Source organism: Rousettus aegyptiacus, unplaced genomic scaffold (genome assembly GCF_014176215.1).
Source record: "Rousettus aegyptiacus isolate mRouAeg1 unplaced genomic scaffold, mRouAeg1.p scaffold_m13_p_4, whole genome shotgun sequence".
NCBI classification, from domain to species: domain Eukaryota; kingdom Metazoa; phylum Chordata; class Mammalia; order Chiroptera; family Pteropodidae; genus Rousettus; species Rousettus aegyptiacus.
Window position 1 is genome coordinate 122655802 of NW_023416307.1, and position 23839 is coordinate 122679640.

General features: G+C 46.3%; 1 protein-coding gene across 4 annotated transcripts; it reads left to right on the plus strand.

The window, feature by feature from the left end:
- Positions 1–1018: 1018 nt before the first annotated feature.
- On the plus strand, positions 1019–4337 carry TRH (thyrotropin releasing hormone). Of its 4 annotated transcripts, none has more exons than XM_016122024.2 (3): positions 1019–1273; positions 2232–2453; positions 3105–4337. In XM_016122024.2, the coding sequence occupies exons 2-3, from the start codon at positions 2240–2242 to the stop codon at positions 3620–3622; spliced, it is 732 nt and encodes a 243-aa protein (XP_015977510.2). In that variant the 5' UTR covers positions 1019–1273; positions 2232–2239; the 3' UTR covers positions 3623–4337. The 4 variants fall into 4 exon arrangements, with proteins under 4 accessions (XP_015977510.2, XP_015977511.2, XP_015977513.2 ...); XM_016122025.2 differs by having other exon boundaries at positions 1019–1269; XM_016122027.2 differs by lacking the exon at positions 1019–1273 and adding an exon at positions 1280–1469.
- Positions 4338–23839: the final 19502 nt, after the last annotated feature.

A 23839-nucleotide genomic window follows, 5' to 3' on the forward strand; every position in this document is an offset into this window, starting at 1 on the left:
CTGGAACACTGTGGTTGCCCGTTAAATGCTTCAGGATGCAGTCTGTGCCCAGCACTCAATGTGGCAGGGTTTTCTTCCAAATTATCATGTGACTTTGGGGAGTGAGTAGGGGACAAGCTCCTCGGCATCTGTGCTTTTCTCCTCCCTGCATCCCCTCTCTGCCTTTGTTTGGGTGGGGTAGACCCCAACAGACTTCTGGTCCAGGGGCCACAAACTTCAATATCTCATCTTGATGACTGAGGCAATACATTGGGAGACAGTAGGAAGTGGTAGAAAGTATGGTGACTAGGGGAGGCCCCGCTCAGCTCCAGCTGTCTCTTGTCAGAAGGAAATGGAAGTCCACTCTTTTCCAAGAGATTTTCAGGAGAAGCCATAAGTCCACATTTTTCATGAGTTCTCTTAGTTTTTAAATGTTGGTTATCCAGATTGCTTTTTTCTCCAAAAAACTGTGGGAGTTACACAAAACAAGCTGTAAACTGGCAGTGGCCCACAGGTTACCAGTTTTGGTATTCTGAAAACTGTCCCCCAAAACTGTCCCCCCTCCCCACTGTACAGATAAGAAAATTGAGGCCCAGAGAGTGAGTGGGAGGCATTTGCCAGAGGTGATACAATCAAGATCAGAACCGGGATCCCACTTGATCCCTAATTTCTCCTCTCTCTTTCTCTCCCCCTCCCTTTGTCCCTCTCTCCCCCCTTTTCTCCCTCTCTGTCTCTATCTCTGTGTCTTTCTGTCTCTGGTACTGTGGTGTGTTTCTGCTCTGTATTCCTGTTTCTCTCTATATGGATCTCTCAGTCTTCATCTCCTATTCTCTCCTATGTGTCTCTTTTTAATTTTGTGATTCTCTGTGTCTCCCTAACTCTGTGTCCCCTACACGAGTGTTCTCTTGGAAAACAGACCTTCGGAGCTGGGTGCAGAAACTACCTTGCATCAGCACTCGGTCCTGCGGCTGCTCGCTCCACCTCCCGCCCCGCCACCCCCGCCCCCGACCTAGATTTCCGGCGGAGCTAGCAGGCTGGCGGGAGCGGTACCCTCAGGGCTGGCTCACGTCAGCGCCCCTTCCCGGCGGCCGCGACCCCTCCGCGCTGACCTCACCCGTGCCGCCACTTCGCGCGGATATAAGCAGCAGCCCCGCAGAGCAGCGGGCAGCGGGCAGCTGGCGTCCGGAGTCCTGCCAGCACTCCGGGACTCCTGACCCGCCCCTTTCAGAGCCTGAAACTCCGGACTCGCAGCCCCAGGACCCCGGACCGGTCCCGCTGAGCTCGCGCCAGGCAGGTAACCGTTACCTTCGCCCCTCTCCACCTGCAGGTGGCGTCCAGGAAACGGGCCCTCTCCGCCCGCCCTCGGGTGCGCCCCGGGAGAAGCGGCGGCATCTGGACACAGGTGGGGTGCTGCGCTCGTATCCCCGGGTCTTCCACGGCGCAGGCACACGGTGCACTCACGTCCCGGCGTCTGGAGCGGCGGTCGAAAGGTTCGCCAACCCACCCCCGCCTGGCCGCCAGCTTCGGGTCCGCGCCAGGATGCACGGCTAGGCAGTCAGAGCGTCGGCATGAGAGCTTGGGAGCTAGAAGCTGAATCCCGACATCAGACGCACAATTTTCTCGTTGGAATCGAATTCAGCCATAGAATCTGAGTCTCAGCGCTAGAAATAGAATTTCGGTGTTGGGATTAACGTCGAAATTAGAATCTTGGCGTTGGAATTAGATTTCTAGTTTAGCTACAGAAGAATGTCAGCATTAGAGATGGGATCTTAGCATTGGAATTAGAACGTTGGCGAAGGAGTGTCGGGATAAGACTGTTTCACTGCGAACCTTGGGGGAAATCTTAGCCGGCGACGCGGCAACGAGCGTCTTGGCCGTCGGACGGGCGCTGCAGGCTCGGCGGTTACACTCCTGGCGAGTCCGCCCCAGCGCTGGCTGCCCCAGCTCCGCCCGACCGCTGAGCAGTGGCGGTGGTGAGCGGGTTCTCAAGGCCTCCTGGCTCGCGGACGCGGAACCCGGCTCCAGCAGGCGCACCAAACATCTCTGTGGGTGAAGACCCCTAGAGCTGGAGGCAGATCCTCCCGCTGCTCCCGCTAGGCCCCACAGTGGCAGGTGGTCCTGCTCCCAGGAGAGTGTTTAAATGGTTTGTTACTCCGGCCTTGGGGACCCACTGGGACAGAAAACAGGGAGGTGGAGCGGGCTGGGGAGGGGACTCGGGCGCGCTCATGCTCTCTTTATCTTCCATCGCCCAGACGCCGTGATGCCTGGTCCTTGGTTGCTGCTCGCTATGGTTTTGACCCTGACCTTGACCGATGTCCCCAGCGGCCGCGCACAGCCAGAGGTAGCCCAGCAGGAGGCAGCGATGGCTACCGAGTACCCGGGCCTGGACGACCTCCTGCGCCAGGCGGAGCGCCTCTTCCTCCTCCGGGAAGACCTCCAGCGGCTGCGAGGGGACCAGGGAGATCGCGAATCTGGTGAGAGGCGAGTCTGTCCCGGGCTGCCTGGGCGAGAGGAGGCGGAGGAGAGGGCTGATGGAATCTCAGAGGGAAAGGAGCGACTAGATTAACCAGCCACTTGCTTTTCAGAAGTTCAGAAACTCTCATTGGCCATACATGCTCTTGGCAGAGTCGTGAGTTGGCCCTTTCCTAGGATCAGATTCCTCTTTCATCTCAGTTCTGGGAATGTTTCACAGACAACAGATCTTCAGTGGGGAAGTTTCTCTGCGGGAGAGAGAGTCTCTGAGTGTGACAGTTCTAATTACTCCTTACCAGGTGCATATATGTACTTACTTATTCTAAGCACTTCAAACACCTTTTCACGCTATTTGAGCTTAACAACCTCTACTGTGATTACCCTTCATTTTACACACACACACACACACACACACACACACACACACAACAGACTCAGAGAGGTTAAATGAGTTGTTTATGGTCACACAGCTAGGGAGTGGCAGAGCTGGAGTTGGAGCCTTTGACCACCTGTGTGAGTGTGTATGTCTGTTAATCCTGAGGCAGGTGCAAGACCATGACTCTGGGTAAGTGCTTCAGAGAATCCACCTTGACTGGGAGGAAGGCTGAAGGGGGTACTCAGGGGTCCCTCATTGTCCTCTTTCCTCCCTTAAGAGTCCCAGATCTTTCAACCTGATTGGCTCTTCAAGCGTCAGCATCCAGGCAAAAGGGAGGAGGAGGCAGAAGAGGGAGTTGAAGAGGAGGAAGAAGAAGGAGGGGCTGTGGGACCCCACAAACGGCAGCACCCAGGCCGGCGGGAGGAAGCAGCTCTATGGTCTCTTGATGTGACCCAGCAGAAGCGGCAGCACCCTGGCAGGCGCTCCTCCTGGCCCGGGTACACTTTTACCAAGAGGCAGCACCCAGGCAGACGGCTGGTGGATCCCAAGGCCCAAAGGATTTGGGAGGAAGAGGAGGATGGAGAGGAGAAGGAGGAGGAGGGAGAGCTGATGCCTGAGAAACGCCAGCATCCAGGCAAGAGGGCCATGGGAGGCCCATGTGGGCTCCGGGGAGCCTGTGGTCAAGCCAGCCTCCTGCTAGGCCTCCTGGATGACCTGACCAGGGGCCAGGAGGCAGAGAAGCGGCAGCACCCGGGCAGGCGAGAGGCCTGGGCCAGGGAGCTTCTGGAGGAGTGAGCCCAGTTTCCTGTGAAGTCAAGTTTGGGATCTAAGACTGTCTTGAGCCCTGTATGCTTTAACCCTTTGTGATCCCCTTTTTCTCTCCTCCTTAGCTCTCTGATTATAAACCTGAGCCCCCCTGTATGTACACATCCAAACCCCTGGCCTTGCTTCCCTCCTTCAGGGACATGGGAAAGCCAGCCTATGAGTTAAAATCCTATATTACTCCATTTTGTATCGCTGGCAGGCAGGCAGGTCCCAGAGTTCCTTTACCACTTTGCAAGCATGCTCCTGTTCCTTAGCCCTGCCTGAGATGACCCTTCTGTGTCTTCTAAGAGATCCCCAGAAAAGGGCCCCTGGGGAAAGCAGCCAGTGGGGTGGGGTGGGATTAAATGTCTAAATCCAGCTTCCATTTCCTGCCCCATGTCAGGATCCACCACATGTAAACTTTACCTTAGAACCCAGAATCTCACCCTTTCTTGGGTGTTTTGTTTGCTTGCTTATTTTCTTATGGTGGGCAGTGACTGTCCCTCAGCTATATTCTTGGGGGAAGCATTTTAGGTGGAGATCCCCTGTGGTGCTCTGTTGTGTGGTGGCTGTGGGGTAAATGTGTGTGGGAATATGTAAACATCACCCTGGAAGTTGTGGCTTATATATAACCTGTTAAGCGCCTTCCCCTTGTCAATGGCAATCATCCTAATGATAATAAAACATTCATCTAGATAATGCTGGAGCTCTATGATTATGGTTTTGTCTCAGTGGTGTGGGGTTTCTCTTATCAGCATTGAGGAGGGGCAGGACTAGCAATCCCCAGCTCTGCTGAGAAGGGAATAGGACCCCGGGGAATAAAAAGTCCTCTCCACTGCCCCCATCTCAGAACAAGCTGGGGAGATGGACAGGGACTCTGGAGCCCATTTGACACCTGGGAAAACAGGCTAAAAGAAGAGGAAGGGCTATGGAAGACACGAAGCTGGTTAAGGTGGAGCCATGGGTCTGAGAGGCCAGCTCAGGACCCTCCTTGATTTGCCTGGTTTGGTGAGAGAACTAGTATGGCTCAGATTTGTAATCATCGTGGTTCTGTGGGAGAAATCAACAGTCTTTGTCATCTGGCAGGCACAATGAGAACAAAAGCTATGGTTGGGAGCTCAAACCAGGGGCCTTATGGGGCCAGGAAAAGAGGCAGGCTGGATACAGTACGAGAGGGAGTGGTGGGTACTGGGGCAAGCTGATAAGGCCATCTGAAGCTACTTAAATTCAAAAACTTTAACATTGTGTGAATCAAATAATAACAACAACAATAACATATATACAACACTTATTATGTGTCAGGCACTGTCCTAAATACTATACATGTATTAATTCTTTTAATCTTCACAGCAATTCTTCTAGGTATTACTAACATTATGCTTATTTTCCTAATGAGGAAACCAAAGTACAGAAAGGTTAAGTAACTTGACTGAGACTGAATCTGGCCCACTCATTGCCAGTTTGCAACCTCTAATTTAAACTAAACTCCAAAATTTCTTTGGGCCTTATACTCAATTTGTTTAGACTGCCCCCTGTTTGACAGATGGTTGGGCTATTTAGCTTTTCTGCAAACAGCTTTTGGTCACCTTCTTGGGTAGAGGAAGGAAGAGGCCAGAAGTGAGTCTGAGCCCCAGCTCCTTTCCTCAGTGAGCTCACAGTTCGGGTGGGGTGGGTTTGGAGGAAGACGTGGGTTTATAAGATGCATTCACACCCATCATCTCCATTAATACTTCCCGAAGTACTCCGAAATATTGAGCACTTGATGAATTTTTCAGATTTTTCTCATTTTTAGGCAAGGGAGCCAACACAGAGACTAAAGTCTTGTCCCGAGATATACAAAGCATGTAGAGCTGGCCTTCCGTCTAGGCTCAATGTTCCACCCCAATGGGTGGAAGCTCTTAAACATCCTACTATTGCCATCAGGGTAAGTGGGGCTCTAGCAAGATTCCCTCTGCTCATTGACCCCCTTCGAGGTGGATGCCTTAATAGAGGTAATAAAGACCACCTATGCAGCAATTCCTGAGTGCTCAGCACTTACAGACACTTTCCTGTGTCCACCCCAGGAGGCCAGCTGTCATATCCACTCTCGGTTAATGAAAGTTGACTTGCGGTTGGGTGTAAATAAGTGAAGTGCTTGCCTAAGGACACACTCCAGCCTCTCTTGCTTCCAAATTTGATCGATGTGGGGATGCCGTTACCTCCTCAGGTGTGAGACCGCTTGAAGAGTGAGAAACCCACCTTTCCAGCCATGTAAGGTTTTTCCCCTCTGTCCCTGTGAGTGATCACATGTAGCATGATGGAAAGGATCTGGGCATTGGCTTCTGTCCTGGACAAATGATTAAACCAGTTTGAGCCTCAATCTTCTCATCTATAATATGGGCACTGTAATCCTACACCTCCCTCAGAGTCATTCTAAGGATTACATGAGATGGAGTGATATGTGTACAGTCCTAGCACAGTGCCTGGTACCAAGCAGACCCTTGATAAATGGCATTTTTAGCTTTAGTGTTCCAGGACTAAAGGGGGCTCAAAACAGAACCTTGCTGACCCGCTTGTTCCTTCTATCCTTCATTTGCCAATCATGAAAAAATCATGGGGCTTTATTGTGAACCCATACCAGGCATTATGGCTTTGTCCTTAAGGTAGTCTATGTACTGCTCCCCAAAATCCCTTTTGCTTTGGCAGAGATGGCCCATTCGCTTCCCTACATTTCCCAGTCTCCCTTGCAGTTGCAAGGGAGTCATATGACTAGCCCTAACCAATGGGCTGTGAACAGAAGGGTATCACTTCTAGTATGAGGAAGTTAGAGCCTCACTTTCTTCCTGCCACAGAAGGCTGGGAGGCTGCATGTAGAAATGGCAGAGCATGTGACAGAGGGATTCCAGACCCTGGTATCACTAGGTGAAGTTAGATACTGCTCATCCACATCAGGCTTCTCATATGCAAGAAATAAACTTGTGTTGTATTACGTCACTGAGATTTCAGGGTTTATTTGTTATTGCCTTTAAAACAGACAATTCTGACTAACACAAATGCCTCTTTTTTGTTCTATCTCCACTGAAATTTTTTCCATCTTTCCCTTTTCATATGTGTCTACCTTCATCCAAGTACCTAGATCAGGGCCTGGCACAAAGTAGCTGCAGGCAGGTGCCGTAGTCTTGGTGGTTATACTCCTGGTGAGTCTACCCCAGTGGATATTTATTGAATAGATGTTAAAAGCATCAGGTCGCCTCTATTTTAGTTTCCCAGTCTGACTTCTGAGGTCTTCCTATCTTCAAGAGGCTCTCCATCTAGTGGGGAGACAGACAAGCAAACAGACGGATGGTCACTTAATGTGAGCAAGGTCGATTGTAGCAAGCAAAGCATGTAAGAGGAACACAGAAGAGGGATGGTTGGGTAAAGCAGAATTCTTGAAGGAGGAAACAACCAAGCTGAATTCAAGGATAAATAAGAGGATAGATATTTCAGATAGAATGAAAGAGCATTAACAAAGGCCCCATGGGTAGAAATAACATGTTCTTGGAGTTGCCAACATTTGAAATCTGGGGTGTTTTGGACCCTCCCGTCCCTCCCCCATTCTATCCTTTAGCCCTGAAGGGGATATTGCTCATCCAGGCATTATGCCTTAGTCAGTCCTCATCCTCACCCTGGTTCAGTCCTGTCCCAACGAAGAGACTGATTGTCATAGCTATAAGTATGAGAAAATGGTGTGGTTTAGGGTAGAACTGAGGATGCCTTCCTGGGGGAAGGAATACTTGAGTTGAGCTTTAAAGAATAAAAGCAAAAGAAAATTTTTCCTGAGCACTTGCTCTGGGGCTAGACATTGAGCAAAGCAGTTTTACACTTACTGGCAGGCACATAGTAGGTGACTTATGAATATCTGTTGAATGAATGAATTACCCATCATAGTCACCACCAGTTTAGAGAAAAGGAAACCAAGAGACAAATAAAGTGACGTTTCTAAGTTCACGGGTCTGAAACTTGGGAGCTGTCTCCATGCCTCTCCACCTCTATCATCTAATTTTTACTGCGTTCTCTAGATTTTACCTCCTAGACATTTCCTTCCAGCTCCTCTGCTACCACCTTCCTTTTGGCCACCATTGGTCCCTCATCTTGAGGCTGCAGTAGCCTCCTCACTGGTTTCTGGCTTCTGTTCTTATCACTCAAACCCGTTCTTCACACACAGGCAGAGGGACCTTCTCGAAGTCTCCATAAGACATCTCAGTAGCTTTCATTTCACCTAAGATAAAATCCAAATTCCTTACCATGGCCCATCCAATTGGCCTTTTTTGTTTCCTAAACACACCTTAGGGCCTTTATTCACATTATTCCCTCTGCCTAGAGCCCTCTTTTTTCTCTTACTTCTCATACTCTCCATGTTACCTCCTGGGGAGCCTTTCTGTATTATGGAAGCTGGAAAGCAAAGACTAATTTTCCAGATTCCCTTACAGCTAGAGTTTTGAATGCATAGTAAGTTCTCCATGTGGATGTTCTCATGTGAGATTAGGAAGTCTGCTTTGACCATTCCTGGTGGAAAGCAAAGCAATAGTGATGTGTGGTGTTTCTACAGCAATTTTCCAGTGTCCAAATGCCAGCTCTGGAGTTAGTCGCTGATAGAAGCTTTCTGGCCAGCTTTACAGCTATAGTAGTATGTGCCTTTTTTGCTACTTTTATTTTTAAACAACTGTTTTTATTGTTTAAAAACTTTATATTACATATTATAATATTTATTTATTTTAAGTATGCAATTCAACGATTTCCAGTAAATTTACCTAGTGGCATGACCATCACTGTAAATCAGGTTTAGAACATTTTGAGACCCCCAATAAGATCCCTTTACCCATTTACAATTAATCTCTCCTCACCCTCAGGCCCAGGCAACCACTAATCTACTTTTTCTCTATAAATTTGCCTTTTCTAGACATTTTTTACAAATAGAATCATATAACATATGGTTCCTTGTCCTGGCTTCTGCCAGTTAGCACGATGTCTTTAAATTTCATTCGTAATGTAGCATCATGTTTTAGTAGGTCATTCCTTTTTATTGCTGTATTCCAAGTTGTGAATTTTTTAACTCAATTCCAGTGGCAGCCTCCTTATTTCCCATCTTCCTGATTGGAAACAGAAGAAACGGCTTCCCTGGCAGGTCGCTTCTGTGGCATCATTCTACAGGCCAGCTCCCCAACCCCTTCAACAATATCATAAGTGCCTAATTCCAAGAGTGATATTCAAAATATTCAACAACTGCTACCAGACAGGCATCAGCCCATCAGGACACATGTCTGTCAGAAAAGATGGATTCTGATACACCTGTGAGGCCATGGCAGTACAAAGAGCTGAATGCTTGTTGTGTTAACCCTTTTTATGTAAAATTTCCAAAATAGTTTCTGTTTGCTCTGCTGAATCTTTATGATTCACACTAGGTAACTCCTCCTCCTTCATTGTCACTTCAGACGACACTTCCATGGGATGTTGGCACTGCCTCTCTCTCCTTCCTTGCGGCTATCACAGTTTGTAATTGTATTTGTCTTAGGCTGGGTCCCAGCATCAGACCAAGAGAAAAGATTTGAGTGCAAGTAGTTTATTTGGAGTGTAATTCCAGGAAGCACTGGTCTGAGAGTAGGGGAGTGATTTGGGGAAGGGAAGGAAGTGATTAGGAGCAAGTTTTCCTTGAGAAACTGTAGAATAAAACTCCGAGTTGTCCTATTCAACATGTGAGGAACCTGGAAATTTTCTTCTGATTTCCATTGATCAGAAGTTGAGGGCTGCTCCTGGAAATGTTAACTCCCTGGCACTTCCAGCTTGCCCCGTGCACAACCACAAGAAGGCCCTTAGGTAAAGAATCTCATGATAACATTGTGTGTACCACAAAGATGAGAGCTGACGGGAAGGAGTGAGGTACCAGCAGCATCTGCCAGTCTTGTTGGGTGATTTTTTTCAGAAATGGCTCCTCTCTCATCAAACACTATATTCCATGAAGCAAGGACCACTTCTGCCCCCAGCACCGAGGACAGTGCCTGCCACAGGGCAAGTACTCAGTAAACAGTCTTTGAATGTCTGAATGAAGGCCCCAGCGAGCAAAGGTGGAGCTGAGATTTGCGATCAGGTCTGCTTGATTTCCAGGCTTGAGAGGGAAGTGGAAGGGCAAACCCAAATGTTGTAGGTGGTGTGCAGTTGCTACAAACCTGAAAAGCTGGCCCCAAAGAGGACCAGAGAGCAGACAGTTTATGTTGCAACCCAGTGTAACATCTACCCAATTACTCTACTTTTAAAACACTTTGGAGGACACCAAAAGGCCCTCGGCAGGTGCCATGTTTCACCTCTTCACTGCACCAGCAGGAACCTAAAACATGCAGGGCCCTGTGCAAGGAAAGCACTTTCCATCCACCATCTGCACCCTCTGGCTGAGAAATAGTGGGCAAGAAACACTCAGCTCAGGGAGGTAAAGCCACTAGCCCAAGGCCACACATTTTGCATGGATGGTACCGCCGGGCTCACCCTGGTTCTGTAAGACTCCAAGTCCAGTGGAAGTCCAGTGGTCTTTCTTCTACTCCTGCTGTTCCTCACTCAGGCAGCTTTGAAAAGCTGGGGAACATTTATTTCTTCAAGGAGCTGCCTCTCATGAGTTCAGTGCAATCACCTGATCTACTTTGCTTTGAAATATCCCAATATCGTGACTTCCTCTAATAGGTTTTTTTCTCATCTTTAATATAAAACTTTTTTTTTTTACTTTAAATTCTTACTTTGTCCTCGAGGTTCCAGGGGAGTTTCTATACTACATCAGTGCCAAAACTGCCACTGCACAAAAGTGATGTGCGAGTCAGCATGCCAAATGCACTTACTCCACACCAGATAACCACCAGTAGGCTGATCCCGATGACTTGTTTGCCATGAATATGGGGAGACGTTTGGAAGGAAAGGATGGTCTGAACAAATACATATAATGGCCCCATACCAAAGGTGAGCACAGTACACATACATGTACAATGAAAAAGGTTGTTTTCTGATACAAGGCAAAGCAGGGTCAACATGGTGGAGGGTAATGGCAGTAATGTGTGAAAATATAAAAGCAGCGGTGGTCCAAATTATAAGGACTGAAGGAAGGAAACTGAGGCCTTACTGAAACCACCACATCTCAAACAGGACTTTGTTACTTGCTTGTTTGGTTTTATCTTCCTCCCTAAACTTTAAGTTCTATGAGAGCAGAAACCAATTGTTTTGTTCACGATTATATTTCTAGCTCCTGTTTTAAAGTTCACAAAGTACATGCCTTTGAATCTGCTTCAAACTGCATCTTTTGTAAATCCTGTCTTCTCTGCTTTCTTTGAAGATACATGAATCAGAACTGAAGTTACAATTTTTAAATATCACAAATATTTAAATTCCACTGGTAATAAGATGAATTCCTTCTGTCGTCTCCTCTAAGTGGTGACTGCTTGTATGGATGAGCCCACCAATGCAGGCCTCTGGGTATGTAGCCTGCGGGATGGACGGAGATCTATAATAGGTTCTCTAATTAATCCTTTCTGCAAACCTTATTTTGGTTAATTAAATGCAATCAGAGAATTGGTTTGTGGAGAGACTCAGTTCCTGCTTGGTACTCTTGGGTGGCGTGAGAACATGTGGGACTTCTTACCTGAAGGATGTTGGCAATTAGAGCCCATTTCGATTGGCCGGTAGGAGCTGACTGCCTTGGAGAACATCAATTAGCTGAGCGGCGAAACTGTGCTGAGAGTTACAGGTTACCAAGGGGACCCGTGGTGATTGCCAGGATTTAAGTGGCTCTAGTCTTCGGGGATCAGCTTTCCTGAATCGTGGCCACGTTCTGGGCCTGGTAATTATTGGTAGGCTGATTAGGCCTCGTCCATTATGGAGAGTAACTTCCTAATCACCAGCTGCTGGGAAGGAGAGCTTCCCGGCACCGACGCAGGTACACCTGACCGAGGTGCCAAAGGCTGGCAGGCACACGTGGGTGGAGCTGCTTTGGACCTGTGGCCCAGAAAGACGGCTCAGCCCACTCTCCTTTGAGAGGAGCACAGAGTCTCCGAGCAGCCCTGTGGAGCACAGAACCCCAGGTCATTCCTGAGAGGTTGAACATTGTCTCCAAAAAGATGCCTGGCCTAGGAAGAAAAGGAAGCTCCTACTAGTGCCAGACTCAGATATTATGTTAATAATTATAACAGTCAGTGTTTACGGAGCACTTACTACATGCCAAGCACTGTTCTAAGCACTCCAAGGGAAGAAAGTCATTTAGCCTTCTCTAGGAGGAGACTGAGGCACAGAGAAGTTAGGTGATTTGCCCACACATCCGAGATTTACATCCAGTCTGCTTTCAAGCTCGACAGCTATAGAGTGCTGGCTCTTATGCTTCACATATGCCAGTGCTTCTCAGTGTTGCTCCGAAGATCCCCAGGGTCCCAAGACCCTTTCAGAGGATCTATGAGGTCTTTGCTTTACTAACTGTATGTCTGTGTGAGGCCAGAGTATCTTCATCTACTTCTACCAAAATTGAATCTGTTGATTAAATGCAGAAGCAGATAATAGAATCCAGTTGTCTTCTACTAAGTTAGACATTTAAAAATTTTATAAACATGTAAACCAATGCCACTCTTCTCTCTAAATTGTTTTTTGAAACTATATTGTCCATAAAAATATTTTATTTATGTTAGCACATAACAGATTAATTATTTTGAAATGAACAAATAAACATTTTAAAAATTACCATTTTAATTTCTAATATAGGAAATGTCAATAAATATACTCCACATAATCCAAAAGTTCTTTGGGAGTCCTCAATAATTTTTAAGAGCCTAAAGGGGTCTTGAGGTCAGTATTGAGAAGAGCTGATATTTAGCATTCCTGTGTGCTAGGCACTGTTCTAAGTGCTTTATGTATTTTGACTTATTTAGTCTTCACAGCAGGAGGTAATCATTATAGTTATCCCCACAAGGAAACTAAAGCATGGAGAGGTTAAGTCTCTTGTCCAAGGCCACACAGCTAGGACATGGCAGGCTCAGCTACCAATTCATGCCTCTAAGTTTAAGGGTCTGTGCTCTTAGCCAAGGCTCTTATATCAGGGGTCCTCAGCCCCCCGGGCCATGGACCAGTACTGTTAGGAATCGGGCCACACAGCAAGAGGTGAGCAGCGAGAGAGCAAGTGAAGCTTCATCTGTATTGACAGCCGCTCCCCAGCACTAGCATCACTGCCTCTGCTCCACCTCAGATCATTAGGCATTAGATTCTCACAGGAACAGTGGTCCCTGCGCCAAGAAGGTTGGGGACCACTGATATATACCTTACCTCCAGGCAGCATTGTTTACACTTACTGGGAGGCACCTGAGCTAATTGCTTACCTGTTTTTATGGCATCATCCTAAGTTCCTCATGATAACGTCATTTCTGTCTGCACAGAGAGATTAGTGCTTTGCCTGGATCACACAGCCAAGAGCGGGTACTCCTTACTTCCTAGTTCTGAACGGGACCTAGGCCCCATCTCCCCACCCCACCATAGTAATTGGCTCAGCGGTGGGCCAAATTATCCAATGAGCATCAGTTCTAACTTCTGCTGGAATTTTTGGCAAGAGGCTCTCTCTTTCCCTTCTCAAGAAGCTAAACTAGTAGGATGTTATCCTGGAGCTGCTACAGGCCATCACAAGTGCTAGTGCAGAGAAAGAATCTGGTTGAGAATGAAGCCAACCAGAAGATAGCCAAATGGAGAGAGGACAGATGTCTGATGACTTCGAGCACCTGGATCCAGCCATACCTTATACCCTTGGCCTTTCAGTTACATGAGCCAAAAAATTCTACTTTTCCTCAAGTCATTTGTGATTCTTTCTAATACAACTAGTTTTAATGCAGTGTATAAATGTCACACTATTTTAGTGTGTTTTCAAGTGGGGACTACTCCTTCCTTTTTCCTGCCCTACCTCCTGCCAACTAATTGCTGAGGTCACTGCCCAGGTTAGAGAGAGGTATGTTGGGGAGGGCTCTAGTCACTGTCTAATATAGTTTTCCTGTCCCCGCTTCCTCCAAAACTGTAACCTCTCTTGTCAGTAACTAACGTTTCTTAAGGCCCAGCCAGTGCTCTTTTCTACTTCTGGCTGTTGCTTGGTGAACTCTGAATATGGACTTCTTTGGCTTTTGGGATCACCTTTGTTTGCCCTCCAGACCCTTTGTTTGCTCTGTCTGCATCCAGCAGGCCGATCTCTACAGACTGCCCCTCTTCCTCGAGATCCCGCTGCGGTTCAGGAGCTCAGAAATAGGTCGAGGAAGATTCTCGGCTTCATTCTTCCTATGCCTCAGCTCCTGTGGGGCCGCCCATCCTGACAATCCCAGCCCTCTCTAGGTTACCAGCACTGCCCTCTTCTGCTCCTCAGCCAGCAGGGCAGTAACGACTCCCCACTGTTGCTTGCCTCAGGGTGCTGCACTGTCTTATGTGCTCCCCTTAACTCTGCCCTCCCAATGATAAAAAGTCTCCTCATTAAGCTCTTTTTAGATATTCCTTGCAGTGGGAGGTTATTTCCTGCCAGGGTCCTGATGGACACGGCCTTACTAGTAGTTATAATAATAGTACCATAGTGAAGACAGAGTACAGTCTGGCTTGAAGAATCATGGGAGACTTTAATTACCTCCTTATCCCCATTATATCAAGGGAAGCACAGCATTATTATTATTATTATTATTATTATTATTGTTGTTGTTGTTGCTATTAAAGATATAGTTAGAGTACTCCCTATGTGCTACCTACTGAACTCAGAACTTTACATATGTAATAACATGTAATTCCCACAATGGTTTTATCAGGTAAGTATTGAGATTTTTATCATTTTATAGGTGAGGACACTGAGGTTCAGAGAATGGAAGATACTTGCCTAGGATCACATAGCTAGTGAGCTGCTAAACCAAGATTAAAACTCAATTCTGTATGATCTCAAAACCCAGGCTCTTAACTGCTGCACTGCAGACTTTTTGACAGAGTCGAGAATCCAATTTCAGTTTGAGATTTAAATTCCGCCTCTGTCATGCCTTCCTAGCAGCTTTCTCTATTCTCACTTGGCATTGCTTCTTGGTAAAGCTTTCCTCTTTTTCCACAGCACAGGCTCCTGCTCCTATGTGAGCCTCTCAACCCAAGCCCAGGGCAACCTCTGGAAGTAGGGAGGGCTTTTCTCCGTGTCCCTTCTGCTCTTCTCTTGACCCTGGCTATGAACTGAGAACCAGACAGTGAGCCTGACTTGCCTTCTCAATGGGGAGAATAGTGCCTTAATATTAACCACAATCCAGGGCCGTTCTTCTCCTCCCTTACCCACTCTATTGCTGTTTCCATTTCCCCACTGCTTCTCCTGACTTCTGAATATCCTTCTTTTTGTCCACCAGGGTGATCTTTTTAAAAACATGGACTTCACCATGCTTCCCTGCTTAAAATTCCTGATGATTCTTTATTTCCTTCATAATAAAAACTTTTCATATTCAGAACCTGTGGCAGACACTATTAGTTGCTTCCTCAACAGACATTTCCCCCATTTTTTTCTTGGTTTTGCTCAGGCGTCAAGCAGCCATGCAACTCTGAAGAGGTGAATCTTGATGGGCCTACGCCAATCACACAAATTCCATTCTCTTGCCAGTGATCTATTTAGGGGTGTTTGTGTCACTCAGTGTTTAAGGGTGTTCGTATCACTCAGTGAAATATGAGATGTCAATGGGAGAAAGATGGGGACTTTGAGGAAGGTTTCCTTACTGATAAAACAAAGACACCATGGGAAAAAATAATCCCTCTTCTTCTTGTCATAATGTTCTCAGGTGATATCTGGAAATCTGGCAGCCATTTTCTGACCATGAAGGCACAAGCCTGAGATAGAAGTAAACCCACTGGGGACGGCAGAGCAGAAAGATAGAAACATCTGAGTCCTTGACGATGCCATTGAGCCACACAAAATTAACCAACCCTGAAACTAACCCACCTCTGGACATCCTGTTATGTAGGAGAATAAAATAGACTCATTGTTTAAACCACTTCTAATTGGAGTTTCTGTTACTTGCGGTCAAAAGCATCCTAACTGCTACAGAACCGGACATTTCAGCTTGTCATCTGCCACGTCCCAGACTCTCATGCTCCCCACCCTTTGCTGTCTCTTCTCTTAGCTGTGCACTGTCCTCAGACATGTCATACTCTTTCTGGCCTCTACCATTTTTGCCCCCACTATTCCATCTGCCAGGAATGCCCTTGCCCACCTCTCTTTTAAAAACCCATGACTTAATGACATTAGTCCCTTCTGGGATGTTCTTCTCAACATTCCTGGTTGTGTTGGATGATCCTCTTCTATGCTTTCAGCTTCCCTTTCACAACACCAACCATCAGGGAGCATGTCTGTCTTCCACTGAACTGTGAGATCTTTGAGGAGGGTAGGGGGTTATGTCCCTAGTACTCGGGAAGGATGCTTCTCAGGTCCTTTGTGGGTTTGTCATGTCCTGAAATTGCCTCCAGAGTCATGCTTGTGTGTATATGTTTGTGTGGTAGAGTGAGCTGGTTAGAAATCAGACTCTGGAGTCCAAGAGACCTGGGTCTGAGTTTGAGCTCAACCACTGACTAGTTGTGTGGCCTCCAATAGCTATCAAGCTCTCTGTGTCTCAGTCCCCCACGCACAAAGTAGAGATAGCAAAATCTAGGGCGGCATGACATGAAATGAGATTAGGCATGCGAACCATTTAACTCAATGCCTGGTCCACATTTTTTATAAATGTCAGCTCCCAAGATTATTACTTTATTAGTTTGCATTGAATTCTTGTTGGAGGGAGCGTTTTGAGCTTTCATCAAATTCTCAAAGGGGTCTATGATCCAGGAAAGTCAAGACCATTGTTTTGGGAGTAAAAGGAGGCCACCCTTATTATAATAAGTATGTATTTTTCCCTTTTGTAAATTTGGCAGCAAGAGTAGTAGGTACTTGACTCTGTGAGATCACAGTGCCTCCTGCTCAATCTTATCATAATGAGTCCCTTCTTTATCAACCTTCCCTCAAAGCCTTGGGTCCCAGTGACCTCAGGGCTCTCCAACCACCTCATTATTGCCTGCTGAGCAGAGCCGGCAAGTAGGGCTACTGTCACTTCTTTTGAGAATGCCCCTCATTAGAGTGGAGGGAACTAGGGAAGCAACAGCTCTGACAGGGAGTGGGCAGGGGCTGTAGCCCCTTTGTGTCTGGGCCTGATAATCCAGGGAACATCACATTTCTGTTGTCAGCACAAAGCTTAGGTTTGGGCCCTCCGAGCTGGCATCATTTCCCCGCCCACTCCCGTGATTTCTCAGTCCCGGGCTCCAGCTCTTTTTCTAAGCCTCATTTATAATAAACTACCTGTAGTACTTTACTAGTTGGTCCTCCTAGTGGCCAAGAGAGGGTGGATCAGAACATGAAGCCCACACTGAGCTGGGACAGAACCGGGATCATCGCCTTTCCTTTCTCCCGTCTCTGTGCTCCAAACCCAGCGGGGTGGTGGACAGAAAAGTACACACCAGGGTGAGTCCTGGCTCTGCTATTTTCAAGCCATGGTTTTAGGCAACTTGATTTTCTACTCTCTGCTCCCTGGTAGGAAATAAATTATCGTACCTAAACCCCCACTCCCCTACCTTGAAGAGAAATCATTTCAAAAGTCAGCTGTGATCATGTCACTCTCCTGGTGACATCCCTCAGCAACACTCCCAGGCCCTCAGAACAAAGGCCAAATTCCTTGGCCTACCTGTCAAGGCTCTTTGTGAAATAAATGCTGCCCATCACTGCTGGCTCAGCTTCCATCCAGCCACACTGCAGACCGAACATTTCTCTTCTTAGCCAACACAGTACTACGCCTTTGCCAGGAATTCTTCTGCCTCTCTTTTTGACCCGGACAATCCCAGCTTCAGATTTAACTCAGGCACCTATGCCAGGAAGTTTTCTTGTGACCTCTTCCCACATTGTGTCAGGCAACTCCTCTAGGCTCCCCGCCGTCAGAGTCAGATGGGCCTGGCCCCAGAATCCTGGGGTTCATCTAGAGGAGTGCATCTCAAAGTGTGGTCCAGTATCATCTGGAAACTTGTGAGAAATGTAAATTCTTGGGCCCCACCCCCAGACAGACTGAATCAGAAACTCTGAGGTTGGGATCCAGGGATTTGTGTTGTAAAAAGCCCTCCGGGGAATTCTGATGTTCAAGTCTGAGAACCACTGGTTTGATCCATTCCTCTGAAACCATGCTAGATTTCTGTATTTGAAGTGCCTCATTATTTCAAGTGCCACATGGTCCCAACTCCAGCACCTGCTGCAGATAGGAAAGGGCCGGGCTGAGCAGCTGGCTCCCTTGGGTGCCTGCAGCTAATGGAGTTATTATAGATGAGAATTTTTCCCATCACATCCCCTTCCTGGAGAAACTCAACCAATTTCAAACTGTAACTTTCTTTTATTGGCAAAGAAGAAATTTCAGCACCTGTCTCATTTATTTCTTATCAACCTTTCATCCATCCAGGTCCTGCCAGGCTGAGCCCTGCTGGGCTTGAGAATCAAACTATCGGTCATCTACCTCTTCGGGAAAATGTTGTAAATTTCATGTGGCTCCTCTGAGACATGCCAAATATTGTCTGGAAAAATACTTCTTTTCTCCTCTTCTCTTGCCCAGTACCCCACCAGTTTAGTTTAGAAAGTTATGAAGGTCTCAGTAGTCCAAATATTTTCTGAACTGGGTTCTACCCCCGTTAGAAGAGTCAGTCCCTCAATCTTTCTCCTTCTACTCTGGAATCTGCTAACCTTACATACTAGGAGGTTCTTTTTTGTATCTAACCCAACTCTTTCTTGCTGTCACTGGCTCCAAACCAGCCTGCGACATACAGAGAACAAGTAGATTAATCTCTGCTTTATAGCTCTGGGAATTAACCAAGGGCTAGGCACACAGTAGTCACGCAATGAGTGTTGATTTAGAAAATGAGTAAACAAGAAGATTACTAATAACATAATTTAACAGTTGAAAATTAACATTATGTTAAGAGTCTCGGATATATTTAAAAAACCAACAACCTTATGAGATAGATTCTATTTTATTCCCATTTTCCATACGAAGAAACTAAGTCTCAGAGAGATTAAGGAATTGGCCTAAGGTCACACAGCAAATACATGACAGAACTGGTATTTGAACCTATGTGAATTAATCATGTGATTGAGGGCTCACATCCTGGATAGTTCCTTGAGTATTGCTTTCTGAGGGGGCAGCTGTCGCAGGAAGTGTCTAGCTCCTGGAGATTCATGATGAGTTGGGGAAAGGCGCGAGGCAGACAAATGAGCTCTGTAATTGTCCTTTCATGAAGGCTCCTGGAGACTGCTAGGCAGGAGGCAGAGAAAGCCGTCAGAAGCTGAGCACAGTGGAGAGATGTTGGCGTCAAAGGTACTAAGTGCCAACAGGTCTGAGTAAGAGGCCTCTTTCTGGCACCAGGCTGGGGCTTCTATTAGAGAAAAGTTTCAAAACCAATGATAAGCCAGTGAAAGACAGCACTCGCCTCCTCCTGCTGCCAAAACACACAGTCGTTGACTTAATAAGCCTCTTTCTTTTTTCCCCCTAAGCCTATTATCATTTTTAATATTTTAAATGAACTCAAGTAATAAGTTAATAGAGTATCATTAAAAATTTATGTAATAAACAGATACGTATCGCGAAAATTAGAGTCTCTTTTAATAACTCCCACCTCCCATCATTCCTTTGAAGAGATAGCCAAGGGTCATAGTTTGGAGGTGGTTGGCCCTGAGTGTTGTCAGTGAGGATGAGGAAGGGAGTAGGAGAGGTGATGAGAGGGGTGTGTTCCCACGTGCCCATTACTTCCTGATCATCCTTGTAGGCTGCTCATGTGGTGTGTCCACTTTACACAGTACATCTCCAGATGGATGCAGGTGAGGAAGAATCTGGACTTTCAGGTCTCCACGTTCCACACATTGAAGGGTAACGTTTCATATATGGAAGTGGGTAGTGTTTTAAAATATAGATTTAATTATTATCCAGGTATACTGGGGCCAACAGATGAAGCGAAGACTACATTGAAAAGATAGTTTGTTACTCACAGGCCCCCAAATAAAGGGGCAAGCCAGGCTATGCAGGGCCACACAGAGAAGCAGCAGGGGGGCAGTATCTGACCTCTGGCTTCTGTGTTGAGAAGGGATGCAGAGGGCAAAAGGGCATGTAGTAAACCCCTGGTAAGTATCAGCTGAAAGGATGCATGCTGAGTGCCCAGCAGTAAATAGAAGTTCCAATAGTAATTGCCTCTGCATTTGCATATTTGCATACATTCACATGCACACACACTCTCACACATTGTTTCCTATCATTTTCCATAAATGTACTGTCCCTCTACTCTGCTCATTATCCTAAGACTCTTTAAATATCACAACATGACATGGCATTCTCCCTATGTTAGTCATCAGAGCTCTCCTCTATTCTTAAATCAGTTTAATGTTTCATACATGGATGCATCATAATTTATTTTGCACTCCCCTATGGATGGATATTTAGTTATGTTCGACGCTCCCAATTATGAACAATACCATAATGACTAGTCTTGCTCCTGTCTTTGTGCAGAAGTGAGAGTTTTTGTGGTATAGTACACCTAGAAGTAAAATGACCAGGACAAAGAGCATGGGCAGTTAAAATATTTGTAAATATTGCCAATTACTCTACAAAAGACTGTACTCAATTTATACTTGTCCCATAGTACATGAGATTTGAGAGTACTCATTTTCCTACATCATTTCTGAAACCAGATATTATTAGTCTATGATATTTTTAAAATTAGCCTATTCCTAAACTACACTGTACTTGATTCCAAAATGTGTTTGAGGCAGATTTTACTCAAAGGCACATGGGGGAAGCATTCTAAAATTGTAGTTAAATTGTGTGGACTCTAGAGTCAGACTGCTTAGTTTCAAATCCCAGCAACAATACTTACAGGCTGTGGGACCTTGGCAAGGTTTTTAACCTCTCTGTGAACTGGGTTCTTCGTGGTTGAATGAGAATAATAAGGTTGTGGTGTATGAAAGCCATAAAAACGTGCCTCTGAGGTTTCCAAGGATGGGGAGTATCACTGACTGGCTCAGCTGCTGTGCTCTGAAGGAAGCACAGCATTTGCATGGAGGCTGGGTTCCAACAGCAGCCTAGCAAAGGAGCACATCAGGCCCCTTGCTGTGAGACAAAACTCTCCACACCTCATCTTATGTCTTTCACTTTCTTCTTTGACTTTCTTGCCTCCCTTTTGTAAAGATCTTTGCAGTTACATTTAGGGTCCACCTGGGTAATCCAGGATAATCTCCTCATCTCAAGATCCTCAACTTAATCATATCTGCAAAGTCCCTTCTACCATATAAGGTAACATTCACAGGTCCTGGGGATTGGGTTATGGGCATTTGGGGAGCCATTATCAACCTACCATACTACCCACCTCCTTCTTTTTTTCTTCTTCCCTTAGGGGTCTCCAGAACCTGCATCGTGGTCTGGCAACTCTCTCAGTTGCCTCCAAATAAAGTACAGGATATCCAGAGAAACATGAATGCCAGATAAACAACCAATAATTTTTTAATATATCGATGGGACATATTGCATAGAACATACTTATACTAAAAAATTATTCATTGTTTATCATCTGACATTCAGATTTAACTAGGTGTCCTGTATTTTTGTTTGCTATATCTGATGACCTTACTCTAGTTCCTTCCCCATTGTCCTTCATAATATATCTCTTTTATGTCTAATCACAGTCTGGTGTCTGCTTCTCAGTATATGGTGAGAATTAAATAAGAAGACACAGAGAAAGATCACAGAACAGTGCCAGGTCCCCAGGAAGCAAATCTTTGCTCTTAGCAGGTAGGCATTGCCAAATATTATCAGCTGACATGTAAACCTAGGCCTGTCCAACTCCTTAGCCTGTGTATCCTCCCACCACCCCAACATTTAGCAGGTGCTCAAAACACATTTCATAAGAGATGTGTATATCGTTTGCATGTTTACAGATGATTTCTGGAGGACACCAAGGGTTGGTGGTTGCCGTAGAGAGGAAGAATGAAAGGGAGATGCATTTTTCACTAAATGATCTGCCTACCTTTTGAATTTGTACCATATAAACATTATTACCTGCCACAAAATGACAACACTTTAAAACATACTTTAAATTGAACTAAATTCATTGCAGTTTTTATATCTTGGAGGCCCAAATTGTGCAGGAGGCCTGAGTTGGAGGCTACTGTGCTACCTGGGGCCCCATATTATCTGAGAGGCAGTGGCCTGGAGGTAGCAAGAGCTCCCATAATCTCCTATACCCCTAAAGGCACTTTTGCAAGGTCAAGTTCCTATATCAATGCCAAACAATGATCTTTGATGCTGGAGGACCCTTAGGTCCTCCCTAATCATTCCACTGCAATGCTCTTGACCCTAGGTTCTTCTTTGGGAGGCAAGGAAATTGACGTGGAGGCAGGGGAGTACCTCCCACGTTCCCTCACATTTCGCCTACCAGAAAGGAGGAGGAGGCAGGGCTTGTGTCAGGAAGTTGGAATCACAGAAACTCAGCATTCAGAGACCCTTAAAGGACAGGAGGGTAGGAAAATTCTCCTCAACCTCCCTGACACATGTTTCCTCAGAATATGCTTGCATACCTCCAGGGATGGGGACCTCACTCCCTCAGAAATTGCCTTTACAACCACTACAGCTTTGCCAGGAAGAAGGAATTTTCTCTTTCTGAGCTAAGATCTGGTGCCTTGTGACTTCCCTGTGATGTCCTTTCTCTGCCTTCTAGGCCCCCAGACTCTGTGAACTTGCTACAGAGTTACCCTCCAGACGCCTCCTCCAGCTCCTCAGGACTGGAGACTTTCCAGTCTCCTACTTGCCCTGGTCAAGCTCAGCCTGGCTCTCTTGCAGGGCCCAGCACCTAGGGATGGGGTGGGCAGCCAACATAGCATGTCTTCAGAAAGCACCTACTGGGCCAGAACCCAGAGAAAAGGTTGTTTTCTTGGTCTGCCCTGGCTGAGGCCTGAGGAAACCTAAGTATCCCACACAGAGGTCAGTGAGTCTCTGGTAACCCAAACACTGAGTGCCCTCAGCCCAGTTCTGCACCTTTCCTGCTTGGACAGAGCTGGACACTCAGCCGAAGTTAGAGCTCTGGCACTGGCACCTTCACTCTGGATTCTTCCTTCCGTTTGCCCAATCTTTCTCTTTTAAAAAATGATTTATTTTTAAAAGTCAAAAAAAAAATCATCTGGATGATCTAGAGGTAGCTACTTTTACTAGTTTTGTGTGTATTCTCCTAGAGATAGTCTAAGGATTTTAGGCAGATACGTGCCATCCTTGACTTGGGAGAGGATCCCCTTGCCTTCCTTTTTGTGCAACCCTGGGAGGTGAACTTTATTCCCTGATCCCACATACCCTTGGGTGGCCCCTCTCTGCTCCCTCCCGGGTGTGGTGAATATACCCCCAGCTCTGCGGAATGATTCTGAGTGGAACATAGATCTAAGTTTTAACAGGTTAGCATTTGTTTAAATATATATTTTAAAAAATCAAACAGGTATATCTAACCTACAATTTGATATATGTTTAGAATAGGGTTAAAATTTAAAAGTGAGTTGTGTTCACTTAATAGGCAGTTTGTAGATATGGAAAAATCATAGAGGAGGCACAGGGACAACTCAGAAAGTTGGAAATGCTGCTGCTAGCTATAAAAGGTAGATCAAGGAGGAAGACTGGTGCTTAGCGCCTAGAAAGAGCCCACCAGCTTTTGGTAGAGGAAAGCAGAGGCTCTGGGGCTGTGATTCTCAATCTTGGCTGAACATCAGAATCACACAGGGAGCATCAAATCCTAATGTCTAGGTTGCATCCAGATCAATCTGAAGGTGTGGGGTTAGTATCATAAATCTCACCATGGACAGGTGGGTGGTTCCCAGAGCTCCCCTGAGCCTCTCAAGAGAGGACAAATTTTGGATGCCCCCTAATGGCCAGAAGAGCTGCATGCTCCCAGTCTGGTGGGATTTGCTGGGGATTTCAGCTAAATGGAAGAGGTGGTCCATCTTACATAAGCCCTGCTCCAGGTTTCATATTATATGTTAGCAAGGGGAGGCTATTTAAAGCAGGTGGCTAGGAGGCACAGTGGGAGGCCACTAGGTCTGGTGCGGGGGTTCAGGACGCAGGCAGAAGATGATGCCCCAAATTCTGATTCTCAAAGTGCTGCTAAGGC